Source organism: Aulostomus chinensis, chromosome 20 (assembly GCF_037954235.1).
Source record: "Aulostomus chinensis isolate RoL2024-O1b breed Wild chromosome 20, RoL_Achi_v1.0, whole genome shotgun sequence".
Classification (NCBI taxonomy): domain Eukaryota; kingdom Metazoa; phylum Chordata; class Actinopteri; order Syngnathiformes; family Aulostomidae; genus Aulostomus; species Aulostomus chinensis.
The window spans coordinates 2,061,547-2,087,275 of NC_141339.1; the positions used below are offsets into that span (position 1 = coordinate 2,061,547).

General features: G+C 47.0%; 1 protein-coding gene and 2 long non-coding RNA genes across 4 annotated transcripts in view; 2 read left to right on the forward strand and 1 right to left on the reverse strand.

The window, feature by feature from the left end:
* kcnk10a (potassium channel, subfamily K, member 10a) overlaps window positions 1-15,438 on the reverse strand; it is a 35,469-nt gene extending 20,031 nt beyond the window's left edge. Inside the window, exons 1-3 of one of the 2 annotated variants that reach the window (XM_086189763.1) lie at window positions 15,300-15,438; window positions 14,581-15,034; window positions 10,545-10,930 (exon numbers count right to left, since the gene is read on the reverse strand). In XM_086189763.1, coding sequence (XP_086045889.1) covers window positions 10,545-10,930; window positions 14,581-14,635 — 441 coding nt within the window. In that variant the 5' untranslated portion in view covers window positions 14,636-15,034; window positions 15,300-15,438. Of the gene's footprint in view, window positions 1-10,544; window positions 10,931-14,580; window positions 15,088-15,299 lie in introns of those variants that run through there. The other variant, XM_086189764.1, reaches the window with a different exon arrangement.
* LOC147242175 (uncharacterized) lies at window positions 10,186-13,677 on the forward strand. Its single transcript, XR_015110642.1, has 4 exons — window positions 10,186-10,245; window positions 10,645-10,913; window positions 11,324-11,433; window positions 13,093-13,677. It is a non-coding gene; the product is annotated as an uncharacterized LOC147242175 (long non-coding RNA).
* LOC147242176 (uncharacterized) lies at window positions 14,332-15,933 on the forward strand. The gene is made up of 2 exons (XR_015110641.1): window positions 14,332-15,069; window positions 15,339-15,933. It is a non-coding gene; the product is annotated as an uncharacterized LOC147242176 (long non-coding RNA).
* The last annotated feature ends 9,796 nt before the right edge of the window (window positions 15,934-25,729 follow it).

Below are 25,729 nucleotides of genomic sequence, written 5' to 3' on the forward strand. Positions count from 1 at the left end.
AAAGTAGGGACTAATGAGCTCTTTCAAATAGGATGGGGCTTTATCATTGAGACCCTTATAAGTCAGCAGAAGGATTTTGAAGTCGATTCTAGATCCTACAGGAAGCCAGTGGAGAGAAGCTAAAGTGGGAGTGATGTGTTCTCTCTTCTTAACTCCCGTCAAAACCCTCGCTGCAGCGTTCTGGACCAGCTGGAGACTCTTTAGGGAGTATTTAGGACATCCTGACAGAAGAGAGTTGCAATAGTCCAGCCGAGAAGTGATAAATGCATGCACCAGTTTCTCAGCATCACTCTGGGAAAGGATATTCCTAATCTTAGCGATACTTCGCAGATGGAAGAAGGCGGTCCTAGTCACATGCTTTATGTGGGAGCTGAAGGAAAGGTCCTGGTCAAAAATGACCCCAAGGTTCCTTGCAGTTGTCCTCAGGGTCAGGGTGATGCCATCTAGAGTAGAGATCCGATTCAAGAGTGTGTCCCTGAGGTGTTTAGGTCCAAACATGATGACCTCAGTTTTATCTGAATTTAGCATTAAGAAGTTAGAAGACATCCAGGATTTAATGTCTTTTAGGCAGTCTTGCAGATTAGTAAACTGGCTTGTGTCGTCTGGCTCCATCGACAAGTAAAGTTGTGTGTCATCTGCATAACAGTGGAAGTTGATCGAGTGCTTCCGTATTATGTCACCTAATGGGAGCATGTAAAGAGTGAAGAGAATCTGTCCTAAAACTGAACCCTGTGGTACGCCATATGTAACTCTGCTGTACTCTGAATAGTCATTATTAACATGAACAAACTGAAACCTATCTGATAAGTATGACTTAAACCATTTTAGGGCAGTTCCTTTAATCCCAATGTCATGGTCTAGTCTCTGAAGTAGGATGCTGTGGTCGATGGTGTCAAATGCAGCACTGAGGTCCAAAAGGACAAGTACAGAGACAAGACCTCTGTCTGAAGCTATAAGAAGATCATTAGAGACTCTTGACTAGTGCTGTTTCAAGTGCTATGGTGTTCCCTGAATCCAGACTGGAAGGCTTCAAAGAGCTCGTTGCTGTGCAGATGTCCATGTAACTGCTCCAGGACAACCTTCTCAAGGATCTTGGAGATGTAGGGGAGGTTGGATATTGGCCTATAGTTGGCTAATACATCTGGGTCAAGAGAAGGTTTTTTAAGGCACTGGACACAACAGCCATGAAGGCCTACCCGTCCCCTCATCGTGTGGACGATATTCTCCACTTCCTCACCCTCTTCCGCAGGGGCAGGTTACTGCCCTACATCACTTTTCTACATCTCTTAGGCAAGCTCACATCAGTTTCAGATGTTGTTCCGTTGGGCTTACTGTCGGTGCACCCTCTACAGAGGTGGCTGAACAGCTTTCACCTCAATGCCAAGCGGCACAGACACCTGAAGCTCAGGGTGTCACGGCAATGTCTTCACTCCCTGGGGCAGTGGTGGGACAGGGCTTATTTGTCAAGGGGCATCCCTATGGGCTCCATCCTGTTCCAAAGAGAGGTTGTCACCATAGATGCCTGCAACATGGGTTGGGAAAGGCAGAACAGGACAGCAAAGTAACAGTGGTCTGTGCGAGACTGCTCAGAACACACCAACGTGCTGGAGCTGTGAGCAGTGCATTTAGCTCTCAGGCACTTCCTGACACATATGCGAGGACAGCACATGCTTGTGCAGTCAGACAACACCTCAACCATCTTCCATGTCAACCATCAGGGTGGCACCAAGTCTGCACGGCTGCTGCAAGTGTCCCAGGACCTCCTGACGTGGGCAGCCCCCCGTCTGAGCAGCCTGCAGGCGATGTATGTACCAGAAGAACAGAATCAGCTGCCACCACCGGGGGAGTGGCGTCTCCATCTAGATTTGGTGCACACAATCTGGGGCCTCTTCAGCAGGGCAGGAGTCCATCTTTTTGCTTCAGAAGAATCTACTCACTGTCTCATCTGATTCTCTCTCACGGAGTCAACCAGCCCTCTGGGTCTGGATACACAGGCTCACCCTTGGCCAGAGGGTCTGCTGTACACTTTCCGCCACCCCATCTGATTCGGTCAGTACTTCTGAGGGTCACAGGATGCTGCTGATGGCCCCCTTCTGGTCAGCACGGACGTGGGCCAGCATGGACGTGGTTTCCTCTGCTTCACAGCCTCTGTTGCGGCACGCCATGGCGCCTCCCAGGCAGGAAAGACCTTCTGTCTCAACTGAGAGGGCAGATCTGGCATCCCATATCCTCAGCGCCTGCAATTGTGGGTCTGGCTGCTAGAGGGCCCGAGCCACTGCTGAGTGGGTGTACTGATCATGTCAGGCAGACTATCCTAAATGCCAGAGCACCATCCACCCAGTTGCAGTATGGCAACAGGTGGAAGCTGTTCTAAGCATGGTGCGCAAGCTGCGGTGAGGATCCAGTGCATTGCTCTGTGTCCATTATTCTTGAGTTTCTACAGTCCCTCTTGGAGGAGGGCCAGTCTGCCTTTACGCTAAAAGTTTATGTAGCGGCAATATCTTGTCGACACAGCAAGATTGATAATGACACAGTGGGAAGTCATAGCCTGGTGTCACTCTTCCTGAGGGGGGCTCGTAGGCTACGCCCCTCGAGAGTCCCACGAGTTCCAGCATGGGACCTTCCTGTGGTGCTGGACGCTTTGTGCCAACCCCCTTTGAACCCTTGGCGCAGGCAGAGCTCAAGTGGGTGTCGTGTAAGACTGCTTCTCTGCTAGCAATTATCTTGGCGCAGCGTATTAGGAAGTTACATGCTCTGTCAGTTGGTGCCTCGTGCCTGAGACGGAATTCAGATGGCTCAGGGGTCACACTGTATCTGAATATGGCTTTTCTCCCAAAGATGCTCTCTGGCTCACATCTCAACCTGCCTGTGAGACTTGTATGGTTTGCCCCTCCGCCAGGGTTGGGAGGGGACAGACCAGAATTGTTGTGCCCTGTGCAGGCTCTGTCAGTGTATGTTGCTACCAAAAGCATCCGGTGATTAGACAAAATCTTTCTGTGCCATGGTGGCCCTAATATTGGTTTCGCTCTCTCAAAACAGCGTCTCTCCCACTGGATCGTGGATGTCATACGACAATCTGATGTGAGGTGCCCTTCCACCAGGAGTGTTTTGACTTCATGGGCTGCCCTGAGAGGAGTGCCCCTGGAGGCTATATGTGTTGCTGCTTCATGGGCATCGCCTACCACTTTTCCAAGGTTCTACAGGGTGAAGGTAGCCACTCCCCATCCTTTGAGTGTGATCGTCCCACCTGAGTCCTCTGAGTCTGTTCAGTGAGGTATGTACTTGGGATTCCTCATGACTCCGCTGGTAATGGTCATTCAGTGCTTTAAGCATTGCCCTCTGGTGGTCAGCAGGGATGAAACAGAACAAGAGTTACAAATGTAACTACGCTTCTATGAATACCGAATGACCACCAAAGCGTTCTGTCACTCAGAATCCTCATGTTGCCGCGAGACGACTGTAGGAGCAGAACCTCTAATGACACCAGAAGATATTGCCTCTTCCAGGTCATTTGGGGGTCACAGGTGACATTGTAGGCATACATACTCGGATTGCGCATGCACGAAGGGAATATTCAGTGCTTTCAGCACCACCCTCTAGCGGTCATTCAGGATTCATAGAACCATAGTTACATTCATAACTCTCAGCTAATTGAGGGCTTGGTTTCAGGGATTCGGGGAGGTTTTTTCGTTTCCTTTGTTTATTTTTGGCCCAAGGTACACTGTCAGGAGGAAGTCCATTCACACCCTGGTGCACTTTTTATCTGGGACAGCAAAGTTGGCCATTTGGGTGACCCGGAGGAATCATCTCCAGAGACCAGGGCTCTGTGGACCCAGCAGCCATGCTGAAAGGCCTGCTGAAGGCCTGGCTACAGGTTGAACACTCTTTCTACAAGCTAACGGAAAATTTGGTGACTTTTATTCGTGTGTGAGCCATTGGGGGAGTTTTGTGCTCAGTGGGGGATGAAGAGTTCCTTGTAAATATATAATAAAGAAATTGTACATTTTTGTTTTGTCCTCAACTGTTGAGGTCACTATGATTTAATTCCACTGCTGTAATGGGACAATAAAGGGAATTTGAAAACCAAACCTCTCCTCTCCGCTCCTCTCCGCTCCTCTCCTCTCCTCCAGGCTGCAGGCTTCCTCTCATGCTACAGCAGCTTGTTCCTAGTGAGTATATTGATCTGACACCTGATATCTCTCTGGTCTTCCCTAAACAAGATGAATGATCATCGCCGTGTTTGCTTTTGAAACTCAGGTGAGAAACTGTGTTATATGTGAGAGCTGCTGATTCCTGAGAGGGGCGGGGTGACTACACATCTCGGGGTTGATGTGCTGGATATGTGTTTGTGTGTGTTTGTGTGTGTGTGTGGGGGGGGGGGGGGGCTGACGCTGATTCGAAGCAGCTCTCAAGACTGCAGTTGCTGTGCTCTGCATTATTATCTCCATTATGCTCATTATGATACAAGGTTTCACTGCTGCTGAGGTCAATAACCATCCAGGCAAAACAAATGGAGGCTGCAATGCTGCTGAGTGAGCAGCTGCGAGCCCTGAGTGTTTACCACCAGGCTCACATTCTGTAACATCAATACTATATTGTTTTCTTTGTAAATTATAACCAATTCCTTCATCCTCAGATCTCATATCTCACATATTAACATCTTCATAGACATAGGTAAGCTCAGATGTCGAATCAGTGAATTTCAGTGTTCACTGCACACACGCTCGACTGCAGGACAACAAACCGGTTCGGCAAACAATATTTGTTTTAATTGCACAAAATGGTCAGGCTGTACTCTCAGAGCACTACTCTCCTCTATCGGGTCTTTGAGGGGCAAAAGATTGTAAGACTCCAATCATGCATCAGTCATGAGGGGTCTGAAGATGGCTACGGTCTCCATTTTGCCAACATTCGATCCCAGTTCAAAGCTATCATTGATTAGATTCAAACATATGTACCTATTTAGCCTATTTCACTTTAGCTTTACTTTGAAAGCCTTCATCCTCTTTGTTTTAACTTGAAATAAGAACAAGGTTTCATTTTTGTGACAGACAAACAATGTGGGCTCAAAAATCACATCATCTGGGAGTTTTGATTCAGAGACCTGCGCAGCAGTGAGGCTGCAGGAGCTTGGAGGAGCCACAATGTTGAGCGGGGAACCCCCAGGCCCTGTTGGGATACCATCTGAAGTGCTTTTACACTTCTGGGATCACCTACTTTTGATTTCCACTCCAGCTACCATAGCTTGGGCAGAAAAGAGCGAAGATCCATTGAACTGCTGCAAATGCAGATCAATACTGTACCTCTGATCAATTCACTTCTAAAGTGCTGGCAAGACCCCTAGAGAAAAAAATGGTCAGAGGTATTCACTCTGGCTCTGAGACATGTGATGCCTGTGATAGTTTAATCCAGATTAACATGGACTCCCTGAACATTTACACACCTGCACTGCTGCAATAACATTGAATGTTCTTCCTCACATCAACTGTTTGACTTTATTCTCCTGTGGACTACTGCTGGGTTAATGTATATAAATACTGTACATTTGGAATAAAAGTCATGGTGAAGTTAAATCATCCAGCATGAAGGATATCCCTCCCTAATTTCAAATGGCCTTCAGTCTTGTGGTCACCTTTAGATAAGAACCTGGTTTATCCTGGGAGGTTAGGAGAGGTTCTGGACTCAAATATGAAACTTTGCTTGGGAAAAGGACAGAGGGGGCCTATAGGTTAGGCCTGACCCTAATTACCACCATCCTTAACCCCAACTGCCCCAGTGGAGCTGCTCAGTGGCCACTAGATCAGACTGTGGTTGCACCAGGCAGCTTCCAGGTGTCACAGAGTAACATCTGAATAAATACAGCCGAAAAAAAATTGTGTCACTTCCCCCTGAACCTCTGCTGCAACTCCTCCAACACGTGCATGACCTACAGGTGCAGCACCAAACCTGTTGACAACTGCAAAACAGCTGGTCTACAGACCCAGCAAAGCACAGACTCTGTTCCTAGGTACTGAGTGAGAGAGGGAGAAGGAGAGAAGAGAAGATATCCTTTGAAAGGGTGAACAGAGGAGAGGTGACATGGAAGAGTGGTCCACCAATTGTTTGGGGATGTAGTAGGCAGAGAGTTTATGGGTAAACCCAAACACAGGATTTTCCTGCCCCACTGTAAAAATCTGGGATGGATCAGAGTACCGTAGGCATGCGGACGAGGTTTCCACTGACCGCAGGTGATGACAGGGGCACCTGGATGTCCCATCCTGGCATAAGAACGGTCAGATCACCACACCACTACCACCACACCCACCTGATGCTTCCACTCAAATGTTAAGATGTCAGTCTTGCTAATGAAGCTAATCCCGAGGGACATTAGTGACACTACACGCTGTGAGAGTGATGAAGCCCCAAACACACCAGGTCAATAAGAGAAAACACAGGAGGACAGGGACACCCTCCTCCCATCTGAGGACCTGCGAACGAAGAATGATAGATGATGATGAATGGCACGGATCCCTGTTAATTATTACAACTGTTTCTGTTAGTTCCCTCATCAAGTCATTGAAGATTGCTTCAGCCCTGGACTCGGCAATATTTACAATCTTTGTAATGTCTTATAAAACTTCTCCAGGGTTGCACAATTCCAGCTGTGGGTCTATCACCAACTATGGACGTACTTACAGTGTGACAGATGCACACAGTTCTAAGCCTTCATAACTACTAGAACACTTTATAACTACAAACATTACAACTCTGTCAGAGCGTTCGTAGGTTCGGTGTCAATACACGTATTTAATATCCATTGATCCAGTGACAGCATTTGCAAAGCTCAAAGTGTATTAAAATTATCATGGGGGGGGGGGGGCAGCAGCAGGATGCAGAGAAGGCAGCGAGCAGTCATATCATCAATAAAGTGGTTAGTGAGGTGATTGTGACCCAAAAGTCACAGTCCGAAGCACAAAAACAGTCTGGTGCTGCCTCACTGCCTGAGTTAGCATCGTGGGGCCTCTGCTGCAGCGCTGGCGTGTCCACAGGAGGAAGACGGGAGAGGCGAGAGGGAGCAAGATTGCAAAATTTAAAAAGAAGACAGGAAGTAGAATCAAATCTAAAAGGAAAAAATAAGATTGCGCCGGTCACAGTGACTGAAGCCAGTCAACGAAGAATGAAGATGACGAAATCGTTGGACAACATGAGGCTGGGAAGTTTAGGAGATAAACTGCAGATATTTGGACAACCAGAACAGAACGGTAATAATTGAACTGAGAGCATGTCAAAGCTTCAAGCGTGTTAAAATAGAACTTTCAGGCATGTTGAATATTTCCCACTTCAACCGAAAGCTAGACAACAGAAGTAGGCACCTTCTGAGGAGGCTGTTTGAGGGTCGAAGGTGAGAATTTAAGATGGAGGGAGGGAGAGTTCCTAATTCGTGAGTCTACCTGCAGTAACTCCACTACTGAGAGCTCGTCTCAGCTGCTCCTGCTGCCAGGAGAACAGGCATGTTGCTGCAGTGAGCAGGAAAGACAGACGATGTGGAAGGAGGGGTAGCAAAGGGTCTGCACTGCAGGGGAATCCAGCATGTGGGCTTGCTAAACTGGGAATTAAAGTGAATAAAATCAGACGACCATTTCATATGGCGAAGCTGTGAAGAGAACAGACAGAAGGATGAAACTGCGGCAATGAAAAGGGAGCAGGAACAAACTGGAGCAGCTGACTGTGACTGTGAGGTCAAGTTTTGTCTTCACTTTTATTGCCAAGGTGATCAATTGTGCTGATGGAATAAAAGCAAATAAGAAACAATGAAGATGGCACTGAAAGCTGCAGAGATTTTTAGATGTGGAGGCCGTGACTGGAGAAGATCCGGGCCACAAACGTCCAACTGCCAAGTAACTGCACTGAAGAAGACGAAGAAGAAGAAGAAGACGAAGAAGGAGACAGCGTATTTGTACAGGTGTTATCTGAAGGTTTTATCTGAGGTAGTGGGACGATGGTGCCCCCCATTTGTCACACGAAAGAAGGAACATCAGACAGAATGAAAAGGAATCTGGATCACATGCTTGATGTGATAAAATACAGATGAAATTAGTGTGAAGAAGCTCAAGTTCATCAAAGCAAATTCACCTCTGTGGGAAGCGGGACTGTGTAGATGTTGTGTTTCAACTGTTGGACAGGAGTGCAGGAAAAAACTGTTGGTACTGTGAAAAGTATCACTGACAACGTTCAAGTAATCAGAATCAATACTATCCACATTTCAATTTTTTTTCAATAATTCACAGCATTTCTGGAGATGAGTAGCCTCTGCTCTCTCACGGTTGGACACTTTACACCTTCATGACACAAGTGGCATAAAGTCTAAGTTCAGAACAAGCAAATACAAGTAGACTGCAACAGGCAACATTATTCTGTTCTTGATGTCATTAGCAGGATGTGGGATTATGACTTTGAGCTTGTCACGTTTGAAGAGACACACGCCAGATACACAAGTAGCACGAATGCATGGGTTGTGATCTCTCATGACTTTAAAAGGCAATGAAGCATTACCAGCTTTCCTACACCAGGGCATTATTATCTTCGCTGGCTTGTTTCATCAGCTAAACTTAACTCGTAATATAAAAATAGAGTACAAAAATATATTTACTGTACAAACTATAGATATTTTGTCTAGTTTGCTCTCAGAGGAGATCAAGTGTGGCAAGTCCTGTCCTGGGCCACATGAAAAGAGTAAAATCAATGTATCAGGACACTTTACTAGCAACTCTGAAAACAGTTCCAGAGAAATAAAATGTTGTCTTGCATAAAGCTGGGCCTTCAGCTCACCCAAAACTTAATACACACACACACACACACACACACACACACACACACACACACACACACACACACACAGAAAAACAGCAACAGAGTGACAGATCTGGCTGAAAATTTGAGCTGCCCGAAGTGTGTGACAACAGCAGGTACTCATGCTGTTGCATATTATGCCCAGTAGAGGGCAGCAAACACCAGCACTCCAGAAATGAGAGGCATTGTACTGCTGTGGTTGTCGTACTCCTGCTCTTTCTGTGTGTTTCAAGTGGAGGTTAAACTGTGGCTGGTCACAACTGCAGTTGGGCACCGAGGTTTGCAGGTTAGCTTAGCCGGCCTGCTGACAGTAGCTCACATCTCGTGTTTGGCCAATACAGAGACATTTGAGCCAGCTGCAAAATGAAATATAATTTGCCCATATAAGGTCATTGGGGGCTACAGAGCATCCACAGTGACCAGCCAGTTGTAGGATGTTGAGCTGGTGAGCAGTAAGGCCCAGCTAGCAAGGTGAGCAGGCCAGCATGCTAGCTGCCTGCGGTTGGTACTGGCAACAAAAACAGCCCCACGAGAGCAAATCATCCTGAAACCCCCCATTAGCTCCCATCTCTGACAACACCTTTTTATCCACTGCAGACACTCAAATACTGGAAGAGGTTTTCTTTTCGTTTGTTTGTTTTTTTATTGTCACACATACATTGTACCACCAAGAGGAAGCTGGGGAGAACGCACAAACTCCACACAGAAAGAACATGGCATGACCGGGACCCCAACCTGGAACCCCCCTGTTGTGAGGCAACGGTGCTGCCCACTGTGCAACCGTGCCACCCCAATACCAGAGAAGAGTAGAAAAATGGTAGAGCCTGGTGACCCACGCTACCGTAGAGCTGTGGAGAGGGACTCTTTCTTACGTGACACCTGCCTGTAGCACAGGGATCTCCTACTGAAAACATCCACTGACTGCTCCCAGAGTTAAACTCACCAACATGACAGGGATTATGATGAGTGGAAAATGATTCAATTCATGACAGCTGCGATAGTGTCAATCCACTTTAATCTTTACAAATGCAGTATGTGGACAACAAATACGTAATACCTGACACCTGTCTAATAATTATAGTTGTAAAGCATTCTAATGTTTACGAAGGCTTAGAACTCACTGAACACTATAACACACATGTATATTCATAATTTATTATAGACTTTAGCATCATAATAACCAGGATTATACCACACAATAGAGCAGGGGTGGACAACCAGGCGCCATGGAGGGCCGTGTGTACACAGGTTTTCCTTCCAACCCAACACTTTAACAGGTGATTCCACTGATTAACACTCCTCTGTGGCTGAAGGTGTGTTAATCAGTGGAATCACCTGTTAAAGTGTTGGGTTGGAAGGAAAACCTGCGTACACACGGCCCTCCATGGCGCCTGGTTGTCCACCCCTGCAATAGAGGTACAGTAGCATGTTCATAAGGGTTATAATAGGTGGGTTTCATGAAGCTATTACCTTTGGAAAGATTCACCTAAATTCAAGAAGGTCCCATGTTTGATGGGAGCCATTCATACATGAATGCTTGTTGGTACCAGACAGCGTAGTCTCTTTTACCCTGCTCCACAATGGCTGGAGTATGTGTGGAGTTTGAGTTGCAGCCAATCAATATGGAGCTCAGCTTTCAGCAGACCTGAGTCCCCACTGGGGACTAGAGCCAGGGCTGAGGTAAAGCTGGGCTATCGAGTAGCAACTGGTCTTACCTTGATGATAGCCTCCAGCTCGTCCCGGGACACACACGGGTGTTTCTGCAGGAAGGCAGCTTTCTCTGCTGTAATGGTGATCTTCTGGTTGTTTTCAAAGGGCTGCTCCAATGCCCGGAACACCAGGCCCCCCGCCACCAGGTAGGCCACCACCACCACGAACACTGCCAGCACCGTCTTCAACTTCATCATGGTGAAAGGGGCCGAGCCATCGGCCACCGCCTCCATGCTGGCCACCATGCTGGCGGGGCGGGAGGACACGGAGAGCCGTGGCAGGGAGCAGCCCATCGGGTTCTGCATGGTGGCCACGCTGGCATGCACCAGGCTGGATTGAAGCATGCCTGGCTGCATCTTCTTGGGGAGAATCAGGTTGGTCTGAACTGCAACTAGAAGAGAGAACAATAAACGAGGGTTACGTGCTGTAATGTTCTGTCGTGCAGCAGGTGAACAGCATGACAGGCATTTCATGAGTAGCAACATTCTGTTGTTCAAAATATCTGTTCATCTTTCTGAGCAAACAGAGCTAAATGTAGAAAGAAGAGCAAAGACATCCGATTTTATGGCAACTATAAAGAGATCAGAGACGGACTACCGTAACTCTACAACCCTATTTTAATGACTCACTGGGGCAAATGCAGGCTGAGAGATCATAAAGAAGATAAATGACGAGTGGTTTAGGGAGGTATAAAGAAAGTTGACTTTGGGTCTTCAGTAGGAGGTATGAAGGACTTTCATGGTGGACAGGCAGAGGAAAGACAACTCATGGCTTTTCCTAGCAGCTTTTGAACCCATCCACCTGTGAGAGCAGTGCGTCCCGAGCTACTACATCCACCTCTCTGCTCACAATACCAGACACAATGGCTCATAGCTGAAAGGCAAAGGATTCATGGTAAGAGCTTTCTAAACACTTGGGTTCATTCAGCTCTAAATTCTGTACGACCAGAACATATGACATGACCAGGCTGTGTGACCACTACCACAACTGTTGATTGCACCCCTGCAAGCACTGCATGCAGACACACAATAAAAAAAAAACAGAAAGCTGTCTTGAATCCACCCACTCACAGCCCGAATCTCTACAAGTGGAAAACAAGGAACTCAAAGTCAGTCAGTCACTTCACAGATTTCACACCATCTAACAAACAGAACAGTGACCAAAAGCACCATACTGGGCCTCCAGAGCTGCAGCAACCTCATTGTCATGGGATTAGCAGAACAAACTCAGAACAGGCAGCAGAAGGTATGTTGCTATCAGCCCTGACACAGACACACGACGCCATCGAAAACAGAAGCTGCATCACTGCTCACTGCATCACAGACTAAACCAGCAGCAGACCACAGCCCACCAATCAACAGAACACAGAACTCCTTTATTTTGCGTCTATACATTCACATACATGTTCATATGTATGCATTACCCGGTCTGTAGGAGAGTGAATCTGTTCACGCTGCAGCAGACAAAGGTACTTTACTACCAGCAGCACCTCTCAATGCTTCACACTCCAGTCAGACACAAGATGAGGATGCTCCCTCTCCTTACGACTAGTGGCCATTTTCATTAAACCCATAGCAGTTCCACAAACACTGCAGTTCCTTATAAACAGGACAGTTTCACCACATCAGTTAATATGCAGACGACGTCTTGTTGTCTACTTTAACCCCTCAACAACTCCTCCTGAAGTTTTCAGTCTCACATCCACATTTTCAAAAATTAATGTCTGATTACTAATTAAAATGGCACAATGAGATATGCTACCACTCTGTGGGGAAGACTAGAACGCTGCATCAACAGAAACATCAGGAAACCTCAGATAGCTTTCTATCAATGTTTCCACCAAGCGGGCAGACCTGTTCCCTGACTGACCACCGCTTAAAAGTCTCTCACCCGCTGGAGCAGCTTGCTTTCCTCACTAACCGAAAGAATAGCAGCAATAAATTGATGATACTCCCCAAAATGAAATACCTTTTTCACCGACCCGGTCCGGTTATCCACTCAGCAGAAACTGAGAGACCTTGAGGGAAGGCCTACTAGAGCTGCCCCAAATTTCAGACAACCACCTAGCAAACCATCAGCCAGAGACAAATCGACCACCCCACCCCTGGCTAGATGTAGCTGTCTAGAGCTTTCAATACCAGACCCCCCCCCCCCTTCTTAAAAACAGGACTGTTTGAAAAACCCATTCATAGCAGCGACTCTGGCAGCTCACTTTCAGATCACAAGGACTCACACCTTCTATCCGACTCACTGACAAAGCACTTCAACACTCAAGCCACATGCAGCTAACAGCTTCTCGCAATAATCAAAACTGAATCGCTTTTTCAAGGGAAAAATCAGCACATCCAGTCACACTCCCATACTTCAGTCGACGCAAACTCATCTCAAGAGAAACACTTCTCAAAATATAAAAACCAAACACAGCCGGCTGGAACTGGGAATGAAGATCCCGATTATTCTATGATAACTCCTGGACACACGCAATAACACACTTTCCATGTCCCATAACTCCAAATTGCAACTAAAAGAGTTTCTATAATTTCTATCACACAGTGAATGATGCTAGATGGGCCTGACAGACAACAACACCTGTACACACTTCACATGGAGTGATCACCTTCACGCCACACGGCTCTGCTCACCAAATTTCAACATTCAACTGTAAGAGGCAGTGTCCAGTCGCCTCATCCATGCGTCCGCGAGGAGATCCTCCCTCCGCCACCCGCAACTGGACAATCCAGACAAGTCGCATTGGCAACTGCCACGACGACGACCCTCCTCAACTGGAGGGACGGAGGGAACCTCTCGACATCCCGTCTGGATACATCTCACAAGAAACAACCAAAAATACTCCTTTCATAGAAATGCAACCCCAGCCAGGATTCCCCTTTTACAAGAGCGCATCAACCTTTATCCTCTTGCTTGCTTGGTAGCTGTCTTGTTTCTTTTGCATCCCTGATCATCACCAGCTTATTCAAGCTATTATATTTAGTAGTAATAGTATGAGGAGTATTCATATTGGTATTGTAATTATCATTCGATCTATAGTCATTCACCCCCCCCCCCCCCAACACTCTACGTACCACATCTTGTTCTTCTCTTTGTAACTGTCTGTCTCACCAGTCACTGTCACCCTGTTTGGCACCAATAAACAAACAGACAGACAAATAAAGTCTCCAAACTAGATGCAGGTGCTACTCTCTACACTCTTGTAGTATTACAGTACTTCTACGCCCTCTAATCCAGTTATTCATGACATCCTGACCACACTGCTCTGACCTCCATGTTTCTATGGGAGGATTCTTCAGACCAGTCAGTAAATCCATGCTGGTGAAGCTGGTCTGACTGACACAAACCCAAACAACGACAACTCCCGTTTCACCTTCCAGCCCAACAAGGTTACGTAAGGCAGGTTGGGTGAATCGTGACCACTGTGCCACATCTCACTGACAGACAACACTTGTGGAAACCAATAGAATCCAGTGCTTTGATTTATGTAACAAGCAGCAGCGATGTGTCAGAGCGCTGCTCACATGCAGGAGAAGCAGGAGTCTCTCCAGGAGGTCTGCTGCTGCTGAGCTCATCACCTGCTGGAGGTTGTGATGGAGGGGTGAGCTGGTGCTGGGAGGGGACGTGATGCACATGCGGGGCTGCCCCTGTTGGATGAGGTAATGTTTCAACCCCAGACCCCTACCCCCCCCCCCCCAACACACACACACACACACACACACACACACACACACTGCACCACGCAGCAGCTTTGGTTTCCTGGCAGCTTCACAATCACGGATCTGCGGTGCTCAGCTTCAGCGGGGTTCGGCTGAGGAAGTCCACATCTGCCCAGCGTGGATCCTCACCACGCAAACCCGCCGACGCTGAGCGGCCGCCGCGCCGCAGCGTGTTTCAAAAGAACATAACAAAAGAAACCTGACAGAAATGAGATGAACTCCGAACGAACTTTCACCAAATTCCGAGCGGAATCCATCCTGGTGAAACGTGGTTGGGCGAGCACGTGACTCGCAGCCCCCCAGCAGCACTCACCTGGTGCAGGGTTCATGCTCCCCAGTTTTCTTGGATTCTCGGTGGGAAATTTCATCTTGGTTCTTCTCTCGATGCTGCGTTTTGTGCGGAAAAACTAGATATTTAATCTCTTGGCGCTCTTCCGGTGGTTGGCGTCGTCTTCAACCGAGACAGGATGGAGAAGGGCATGGAGTAGAAACACATCATCCACGGCTGCGGCTTCAGCGGATGAAGCTCCTGCGTCTGGCTTCACCCTCGACGGCACAGCCCGGCCCAGGAGAGGAGGTGGTCGGGCGCACAGGGGGAGACGATGCTCCGTTGAGGAATGTGACCCTCACATTTTGATGGATGTCTCCCACAGACGACGTCAGGATGCAGCAACACGGCGACTCCGCGGTGGGAGCTCACACCTCGACGCGACGCGACGCTGTCTGGCAGCGCACCGACGTGCCGGGCGGCAGCGAACCGCAAGACACTACGTCAGTTGCCGGTTGAAAAAGGAGAGGAGAGGTGAAGAGTCGTAAAATGGCATTAAAACAGAGGAAATAAAAAATACGTATAAAAACGATATGAAGAAAGAGGGGAGGAGAGGGATGGTGTGACAAAGAGGAGGTATTAGAGAGAGTGGGGGTCACAGGAAACGATAGATGAACGGCTAGAGGAAGAAAAGAATGATCATTGAAGGGAGAATGGAAGAAGAGAGAGAAGCGTGAGACAGTTAAAAGATGAAAATGTTTTACAATTAAATCCTGCAAATGAACTCTGCTTATTTTTTCCAGGTTCCAGGTAACATGGCTTATGCTCGAGAGGAACTTCCTCACAGCAGACACGAACGTCAGACGATCAAGTCAAAGCATCACGTGACGATTCCCACCTCTGCCACCTGCTCACGTGTACGGCAGCATGTTGCTTTGACGCTGTTGTTGATGTGACATCTTCTTGCTTTACCTGGGAGAAGACAAAGACACATTTTCATGGAAGTGGACAGTCAAGTTCATCTCATCTCCTGTGTCTGAGAGAACATCAGCTTCAGTGAGCACTTGCTCATAACCCAACAGTTGAAGGATTACGAGCAGTTTTTGACCTTGGAGCCGTACCAGTGAATCATGGGTATTCCTGGGTATGAAGACGTACGCTTGTGTGTTGGATCCGAAGTTTTCTGCCATTCAGATCAGCTTCTCCTGCGCTGCTGATGGACAAGAACTGAGTGTAGTGTTCACCTCTGTCACTCGTATGTGGTGGCCAGTGGTAGCCATCATGAGAAATTGGCCTCACAAAAGTGGAACTGGAGGAAAAGTCGCTCTGCTGTGGCACCCGTGATCTGGGAGAGAGACACAAAGGTGTGAGCGCCTGAAAAAAGTGAGCGGTGTGATCCGTTTCCATAGGAACGTTTGTGTCATCCGATCCAAACACACTCAGCAATGACCACGCAACATATACACACCACGAGTTCAATTGTGTGTTCAGGAACAACAAAGGAGACGTCTGGTGACCCTGTGACACCATCGCTGCCTGATTAATGTGTCCCTCCCTGATTGACTGACCCTCCCTGATAGGCGAGTCGCTTCCTGATTGATGTGTCCCTCATGTCTGTCATGTGGCGTGTGTGCGTGTGTATCAGAATCTTTGTCATACAAAAGTATAACAGAAATTATGGGCAATCCCTTCAGTGCAAAAGAAAGAAACAATCCAAAGAAAAAGCAATCTACTAACTACAAAAAATTCTTATGTACATGTAAGCAACGGGATTTTGTTGAATAAATAAATCAATAAAATCAGTAGAAAACAATATGTTTTTGTGTATAAATTAAACAAGGAATGTACATTTAGCAGCCGTTTTACATGAGATTATATTGCACAGATAAGAATACAATAGAAAGGTAAGGCCACATGTATTACTGCACAGATAAAAGCATGAGGCTCCATGTGTATATTGCACAAATAGACATGATGTCATCAGTGTTCGTTAATTATTGCTACAGCCCTGGGATATGTGGTGTTTTTCAGGCTGTTTGTCCTGCTTTAACTGCCCTGTACCGCCTCCCGGTGGGTCGCAGTTGAACAGGTGATGTGCTGGGTGACACGAGTGCTCCAGGATGCTGCATGTACAGCCCATAATCTTTGCGCTGCGTTAATGACCCTCCGGAGTGCAGCTGGCACACCACACCGAGATGCAGTACATCAGTACATTTTCGATGGAGGATCTGTAGAAGGACACCAGCAGCTCCTTGGCCAGGGGGTTGTTCAGGACCCTCAAGAAGTGGAGTCGCTGCTGTGCCTTCTTGATCAGCATAGTGGTGTTGGTTTTCCAGATGAGGTCATTATTCAAGTGCAGGCCCAGAAATTTGAAGTCTGAGACCCTCTCCACACAGTCACGGTTGATGTCGATGGGCTGAGGGTCAGAAGGGTTCCTCCCAAGCCCACGATTATTTCTTTTGTTTTTTTGGTGTTGATAACCAGGTTGTTTTCACTGCACCATGATGACAGTTTCACCACCTCATCCCTGTATGCGCTCTCATCTCCTGTGATGAGCCCAACTGCTGTCGTGTTGCCTGCAAACTTCATGATGAAGTTGCTTGCGTGGGGGTGCAGTCATGTGAGTCGAGAGTGTGTAGTAGGGGGCTCAGCACACATCCCTGCGGGGACCCGGTGCAGAGACTAAGTGCCTGGGATAGGTGAGGCCCCACTTTGACTCTCTGTGGGCGGTCACTGAGGGAGACTTTGATCCAGAGGTTGTTGAGTTTTATTATCATCGCAATGATTGAGCTGAAGTCGATGAAGAGAAGCCTGGCATTACTGTTCTTTTTGTTTATTTATATATATATATATATATATATATATATATATATATATATATATATATACATACATATATATATATTTATATATATATAAATATACATATATATTTATATATATATATAAATATATATATAAATATATATAAATAAATATAAATATATATATATAAATATACATACATATAAATAAATATATACATAAATATATATATATAAATATAAATATATATATAAATATAAATATATATATAAAAAAATATATATATATATATGTATATATATATGACAGAGGATGCTGTAGCCACAGCCCTCCCTCCCTCCACATTACTCTGACCCTTCCTAACAGAAATTACATTTAAAATTTAAAACATATTTTGAGTTATGACAGCATGGTGGAGCAGTGGTCCTCACTGTGGCCCCCCAGCAAGAAGGTTGTGGGTGGAGCCCCGGCTGCAGCACGGGGTCCTTCTGGGTGAGTCTCCATGTTCTCCCTGTTCCTGCGTGGGTTCTCTCTGGTACTCCAGCTTCCTCCACAGTCCAAAGACATCAAGAGGGACCAGGTTAATCCAGACTCTAAATTGACAAAAAGAGCCTGCAGCCTGTTGCATTCTAGAAAACAATGAAAGACAGTTTCTGTATCATCCACAGTGAGATTTAAAATGGACAATGACATTTATAGCCACTGCCCCCTGTGGGACTCTCCACTGTAGGTCTGCGACTCTCTTGGTTAATGGTGGTTGATAGAGTGCCTTCCATGAAGGCTCCACTCCTGGATTTAAGCCCAGATGGGCCCTCCATGGAGTGTCAGCTCGATCTTTTAACTTCTCAGTATAATAACTTTCACTAAGTTTATACATGACTTTTCCTGTAGCAACAGAGAAGTGTATGATATCAGACACACCATGCTCTTAACACCAGCCAGAACTGTCTTTGAAATCCAGGGATAGACACAGGAAAAGGTACAGAGTCACTTTGGTTTGAAAGATTGTGCAACTGGGAGATAAAACACTCGAGTTCTTCAGTGGAGAGCTGGTTCCTCCAGACCTTTAGCATACTCTGGATGAGCCTCACTGAAGTGACCCCACAGCAGCAGAGAGGGCAGAAGCATCCCCTAGCTGTGGGCCACACAGCTCACCTGCCTCAGTGTGGCAATATGAGCATTCCCAAATTTCTCTGCAACAGAGGGTATGGAAGCCAGTTCCAAAAACAATGGGTTCTTTCAGAAACCAGAACAATGAAATGCAAGTCTTCATCCTCTCCTTTTTGAAAAGTCTCCAGATTTTGAAGAGTCTGATAGAAGTCCAGAAAAGTCTTTAAGTTTTGTTTTCCAAGGTCCATTAAAAACAGTGATTCCTGCAATCCCAGTCCCCAACCCTGAGCCAGGACAGCCCGAGCCAGTGGCCTCCACATGAATCAGCTGCTCCATCACCTTCTTCAGCCTATTCCTAAGACCGGGGAGAGGGGTTTGTATCAGTACAGAGAAGGGCCACCAGTTTTTCAGGTTCTGCAGATCCCCTTTTTTTGGCAGTGTGAGTACTGCTCTCCTGAAACTCAGGGCAACTGCCCCCTCAGCAGGCTCCCTCCCTGAGAACATCCAGGAGATCCTACCCAATCCCTGGCCAGTAGGCTTTATAAAACTCAGCTGGCCATCTATGCCTGGTGCTTTCCCAGGCCTCAGGCTCTGCAGCGCCTCCAACAGTTCCTCCCCAGAGACATCAGCCTCAAAACATTTGTTGGGATCAGCTGACACCTTCAGCAGACCACCAAGAAAAGAGAGCAATTTGTCTGGTTTCTCCGTGTAACCACATCGACACAGCTCCCGGTAGAAGCTTGCTGCATACTGACGGATCTCTTCCCCATCACCGTAGTGCAGACAGTGCTTTAGTTTCCTCTGCCCATTCTTCGTCTCAAGCCCCCCCCCCAAAAAAGTGAGAGGGAGCATCCGTCATGGCCACACGCTGGAACCCACAGCGTACCACAGCTCCCCTGGTGGGCACACCCGGTAGGTCAGCTGACCGTGTCAGGCTGCTCCTTCTCTAAAACCTCATTCTGTATGAATGGAGGGATGCTGGAGATGATGACCCTTCTGGCAGAGCTGACCAGAGAGAGAACAGGAGTGAGGGCTCCCTGAATCACCACCCTGCTCTGCACAGCCTGATTCACCTTCTCAATGCTGTCCAGAAAGATCACCACCACGCTGTTCATTCTGGAGGCCGACTTCCTGCTGGCATAGCTGACTACCTGACCAATGGCCAGCACGCACTCCTCCACCAAGCAGCTCACCATCAGCACCATCTTGATGGCGTGGTGACGAGTCAGCCAATCCAGGCTGGAGCCAGCAGACATGTTGGTGTTTGAGCCACGAACACCCCCCACAAACACCCCCCACAAACCCCAGAGCAGGGACAACTAGTGAGACTGAACTCAAATAAAAATATAAATCAAGTAGAAAAAAAACATAGAATAAAGAAATTCAAAAAGAAACTCCCACCGCAAACACACTCTCAGACAGAGAGAGAGAGAGAGAGAGAGAGAGAGAGAGAGATGACAAGCCACAGGGATTGGTTTCAGCTTGTGCAACCTTTTACAACCTTAGTTTTTGTAATTCAAACATTTATTTAATTGTAACATCATTGTAAAATCTATAAAAAGTTCATGTCAAGAACTTCTCTTTAAGTGCAAACAAACCTTCATCAGGAGGGTTTATCAGGGTCAGGGGTCAGCAGGAAGACAAACATGAGAAAATCAGAAAAAACCTCCAACTGGAAAAGTTGATAAAGCCTGAATCTGGGGAACTGAGCGTCGGTGAATCAACCTCCGCTGGTTGGGCTCAGAAGATGCACAGGGAAACTCTACACTCCTTTTCTGAGCAGGGAGAGTCCAGCAAGGACGCACTCAAGTACCTCGTCCTTCAGGAGACAAACTTAATATGCTGAGTCACGTTCAAGTCCACCAGGCTCGTGTCCAAATGCTGGAGGGAAACAAATCACAAAGAAGTGGTGGTGATGAGCCTCAGCAGGAGGTTTGGTGTCTCAACACAAGCAAACGCTCGCCATCGTGGGACAGTTTCAAGACACATGAGGTCTGATGGAGGCCTCAGGTCAGAAACACCTGTGTGTCCTTCTGGACTTCAGGGACCTAATATATAATATATAAATGACACACACAATAATAACCTTCCCTTCATTTACAGTTGAACATTCCACAGTAAATACACACAATAAACATCCCACACACAAAAGCAAGTACCATGCTTCATTCTATTAAACACATTTTTTTTACACCTTTTACATAGGTATTTTACTTCTACAATTTTACTTCTACAATACATAGGTATTTTACTTCTACAATTCAACAATTCTACAATTGCATTTAGCAGACGCTTTTGTCCAAAGTGACAACACAAGCAAGAATTCAGACTTAATTAAGGAAAAGCCCATAGTAGCGCAAAAGTGCTTCAGTTGTGATTTGGTCACAGGTACTGCCATCTAGTGGCAGAAGAAGTGTCGACCCCCCCCCCCTCCTTTTTTTTTTTTTGGACAGACATACAACATCACACGAAACAGTTAGTGCTACATAGTCACTAAGTGCTGGGTCTTGGACCCTCTGACTGATTCTACCCCACAGGACAAAGAGGAGAAGAGTCAGGTTCAGTGCCTCGGTGCTCCCTGAACAATTGAGTCTTCAATTGTCTCTTAAAAGTAGAAAGGGACTCACAGCACAGAGTTTGGTAGTTCGTTCCACCATTTGGGAACAACAGAAGAGAAGAGTCTGGCTAGAGATTTGGAGCAGCACTGGGCTTGAAGCACCAGGCGTCTTTCGCATGCAGAGCGTAGTGGGCGAGAAGGAGAGTAGACCTGGATCAGGGATTCCAGGTAGGCTGGAGCCGTTCTTGTGATTGTTTTGTAAGCCAAGAGAGGTGCCTTGAATTTGATCCTGGCTGCCACTGGAAGCCAGTGAAGAGAAACCAGCAGCGGGGTGACATGTGCCCTTTTGGGCTGGTTGAAGACCAGACGTGCTGCTGCATTCTGGATCATCTGCAGAGGCTTGAATGAGCCTGCAGGGAGGCCTGCCAGAACGGAGTTGCAGTAGTCAATGCGTGAGATGACAAGAGCCTGAACCAGAATCTGTGTGGTCTGTTGGGTCAGGAAGGGTCTGATCTTCCTGATGTTGTAGAGGGCATAACGGCAAGACCGAGAAACTGAGGCCACATGAACCTTAAAGGTCAGCTGGTCATCAATCATGACACCCAGGTTTCTGGCTGAGTTTGTGGGCACAAGTAGACTCGAGTCAAGTTGGACACTGACCTGAGGCTGAACAGATGGACAAGCTGGAAAGACCATGAGTTCAGTCTTAGAGAGATTCAGTTGAAGGTGGCGTTCCTTCATCCATGTGGAGATATCAGCCAGACACGCTGATATACGATCTGAGACCGTTCTGTCATCAGGTGGAAAAGAGAGGAAAAGCTGAGTGTCGTCAGCATAACAGTGGTAGGAGAAGCCATGGGAGCGGATCACTGCACCAAGTGAGGTGGTGTACAGAGAGAAGAAAAGGGGACCAAGCACTGACCCCTGAGGAACCCCAGTCGATAGGCCATGTGACCTAGACACCTTTCCTCGCCATGACACTCTGAAGGATCTGCCTGTGAGGTAGGACTTGAACCACAACAAGGCAGAACCAGATATGCCGAGCTCAGAGAGTGTGGAGAGGAGAATCTGATGGTTCACCGTGTCGAAGGCAGCAGACAGGTCCAGCAGAAGTAGGACAGAGCACTGACCAGCAGCTCGAGCTCGTCTCAGTGACTCAGTGACTGACAGGAGTGCAGTCTCAGTGGAGTGGTCACACCTGAAGCCAGACTGAAAAGAGTCAAGTAGGTTGTTGTTCCGCAGATGTTCAGAGACCTGGTTGAATACTGAGCGCTCCAGTATTTTTGACAGGAATGGCAGAAGTGATACTGGCCTGTAGTTTTCAACCTTGGCGGGGTTGAGATTAGGCTTTTTGAGCATGGGGTGACACGGGCCTGCTTAAAAGTAGCAGGAAAAATGCCAGTTTCCAGGGAGGAATTGACAATGTGTGTGACTGCAGGTTTGATAGTGGGCAAAATGGTCTGCAGGATGCTGGTGGGTATTGGATCGAGAGGACAAGTTGTAGGTTTTGAGCTCAGGAGAAGTCTGGAGACCTCATCTTCGCTCAGAGGAGCAAAGGAGAAGAGTGAAGCAGCAGTGGCAGGTTGGTGCTGACTGGACTGGTCAGGCTCAGAGAACTGGTTGCTGATTGCAGCAACCTTTTCAGTAAAAAAGGAGGCAAACATGTCTGAAATAAGTGCAGTGGAAGGCTTAGCAACTGGAGGAGAAAGCAAGGAGTTAAACGCCATAAACAGCTTTCTGGAATCAGAAGATCTTGTTCTGATAGAAGGCTTTCTTAGCGGACTGTAAACATGAGGTGAAGGAAGCAAGTTTCTGTTTGTATAAGGACAAGTCAGTGGGTTCTTGGGATTTACGCCTCCTCGAGTAAGGAATCTGGGTACTTTTGCCATCTCTGGTCATGAACGGTGTCACATCGCACCGTTCATGACCATCCCAGAGAACTTTTGATTCTGGGACAAAACTTAAGATCACTGTAGACTACATGCAGGAGATGGACCACCCAACCAATAGGAAAGTTGTCCTATCCAAGCTGCCATTTCTTCTTGAACTTATGTTCAAGGAGAGTTGCTCACAGGAAGTCAGAGATCTAGACCTGGATCAGTAAAAACATCTGCCTGTGGAAAGAGCTTTGGGCATAGAGTGGTGTACTGAAACTGATTCATTTGTTCAAGATCAACGTACAGAGCCGACCGCTTACCAGACAAGGTATGTTTTCAACAGTCAGTTCCATTTGTGACCCATTGGGTATGTTGGCCCCTGTCATCCTCCCTGGAAAGCAAATCCTGCAAAGGCGAACTGGAGTGAAGCTCAGTTAGGATGAAAGGATCCCTGATGAAGAGGAGGAGCAATGGTTCAGATGGCTGAATGATCTGGACCTGCTAAAAGACTTCAAGGTCAAGAGATGCATCAAGCCTGTCAGGTTTGGGGTGCCAGTCTCCGCACAGTCACATTACTTTGGGGACGATGGTGCGATGTGGCACCGTTCATGACCATCCCAGAGAACTTTTGATTCTGGGACAAAACTTAAGATCCCAATATCATGAGTGGGCGGCATAATGGTGTCAGACAGTTGCAGATGTGAGCTGCGGCGCAAAAAGACACGGTGGAGGGAGACAGCAGTCCGGCTGTAACGCTGGAGTTACGACCAAAAAAAAAAAGAATAATAACCTTGATGGTGTTAAAAGAGCAGATGGGCTCAAACCACAGTCATAGGAAGACTTGCTACTGGCCTGTGATGACCAAAGGTGGAAATTTGTGGAATTTATTCATCCACCTGAAGAACGAACACATCGTTGAATACCAAGAGTAGCAAAACCTCTGAGAGGAGACGCAGCAGCACAGACTTCTAAATTGGAGAATTGGAGGATGATGTAAAGCTTCAAACATTAAAGGCTTCTAGAAGAGCGAGACTGGGTGCATTAGCCAGAAAAAAGAATGAAATATTAAAGTAGATGGAAAATGTCTGCAATGTTGAAATGGTGAGCTCCAAGAAGGAAAAAGAATTTTCAGAACTGCGTAATGACCTGGGTGAATACAATGACTCGGTTTGGGAATTGCTGTCTACAGAGGATGGGATAAATGATCAGACTAAGTGATATGACCATAAAGTGGATTCTTTTCTGGAGTTCAAAACTGAAGTGATAAAATGGATTTCTGAGGCTTCTATTTCCTCTGTCTGAGAGAGTGAGTGAATTGGTTTCGCCATAAGGTGGTGCTGTCATGCCTCAGGAAAGGGATTCAGCCATAAAGCCAACTCCACCAAGAGGTCAAGGTCCAGCAGGACATCTTCTACCACTGGCACACTGAAGGTTACTCTGGAGAGTAAGGAGGCGAAATTATTGGCCAGAGCTGACAGGTTGGCACGGCAACAGGCTCTGGAGGAAGAGGAAGCCAGGCTTAAAGCCAAAAGGAAACAGTTTGAACTGGAAACGGAAATAGTAGCAAACGCAGCAAAACTGAGTGTCATCAGGCAATATGAGCAATCTCTTTCACAGCTCACCAAGCCCTCATCCCCTGACTCGAGCCTGCTCCCACACCTTGCCTTGGCTCCAACCTCACATCCTGTCATGCCCGCTTCAGGAGATGGGATGAATGAATATCTCGATCATGGACTAGAGGATGTTGCAACTGATGAACTTGTGGATGTGCAAGACCGGGCCAAACCACTGCTAGCGAACGCAACCCTGGATAATGAACATGTGCCACTGCCTCCCCCTACTGTACGGAAGTCAAGTCAGTTTTATTGATATAGCGCCAAATCCCAACAAAAGTTTTCTCCTGACACTTTCCAAGGCGAGAAGGTCTAGGACCACACTCCTTCAATGAATTTACACCCAACAATTCTCCATCAGCAAGCACATCAGGCAACAGCAGCGACAAAAACCTTCCTTTAACAGGCAGGAAAGTGGAGCAGATCCAGGCTCAATGGGGACGGCTTTGACCGGTTGGGGGAAAGAGAGCAGGAGAGTGGGGCAGAGGCAAAAAGACAGATAATGGAGGACAACAAATATACAGAAGGAAAGAGAGGGACAGAGATAAAGAGAGAGAGCTGCTGTTTCATCCCAAGCTATTTCAATAGCTACCACTGGTGCTAACAGTAGGCCTACAACCACCAATAATGTACAGTCTGTTCCACAAACCAAAGGCCCAACCTAGGCCACTGCCCTCCTCCAGCAGCTCAAATTCCAGTTCCAGAGAGGATGAAATGAGCCACTTGGCAAACATAATGGAAAAACAGAATGTGATTACTGAAACACTTGTAAAGCAACAGAAGGTCCCATCACTACCACCACTCAGTATTACCACATTCAATGGAGACTCTTTGCATTACCAGTTCTTTATGAGAGCATTTGAACATGGTATTGAGAAGAAGACTGAGGACAGTAGAGACAGGCTTTATTTCTTGGAGCGATATACTGTCAAGCAATCAAGACAACTGGTGCGCAGTTGCCAGTTCATGCAAGCTGACACAGGATATGCAGAAGCTAAGAGACTGTTGAAGCATCACTTTGGAGAAGAGTATCTGATTGCTATGGCCGACATTGACAAGGCTCTCAACAAGTCGTTCACTAAAGCCAAAGATCCAGAAGCCTTAAAGGCCTACTCAGTGTTTCTCAACAGCTGTCTGAACACAATGGATACTGTAGACTACATGCAGGAGATGGACCACCCAACCAATATGACAGTTGTCCTATCCAAGCTGCCATTTCTCCTTGAACATAA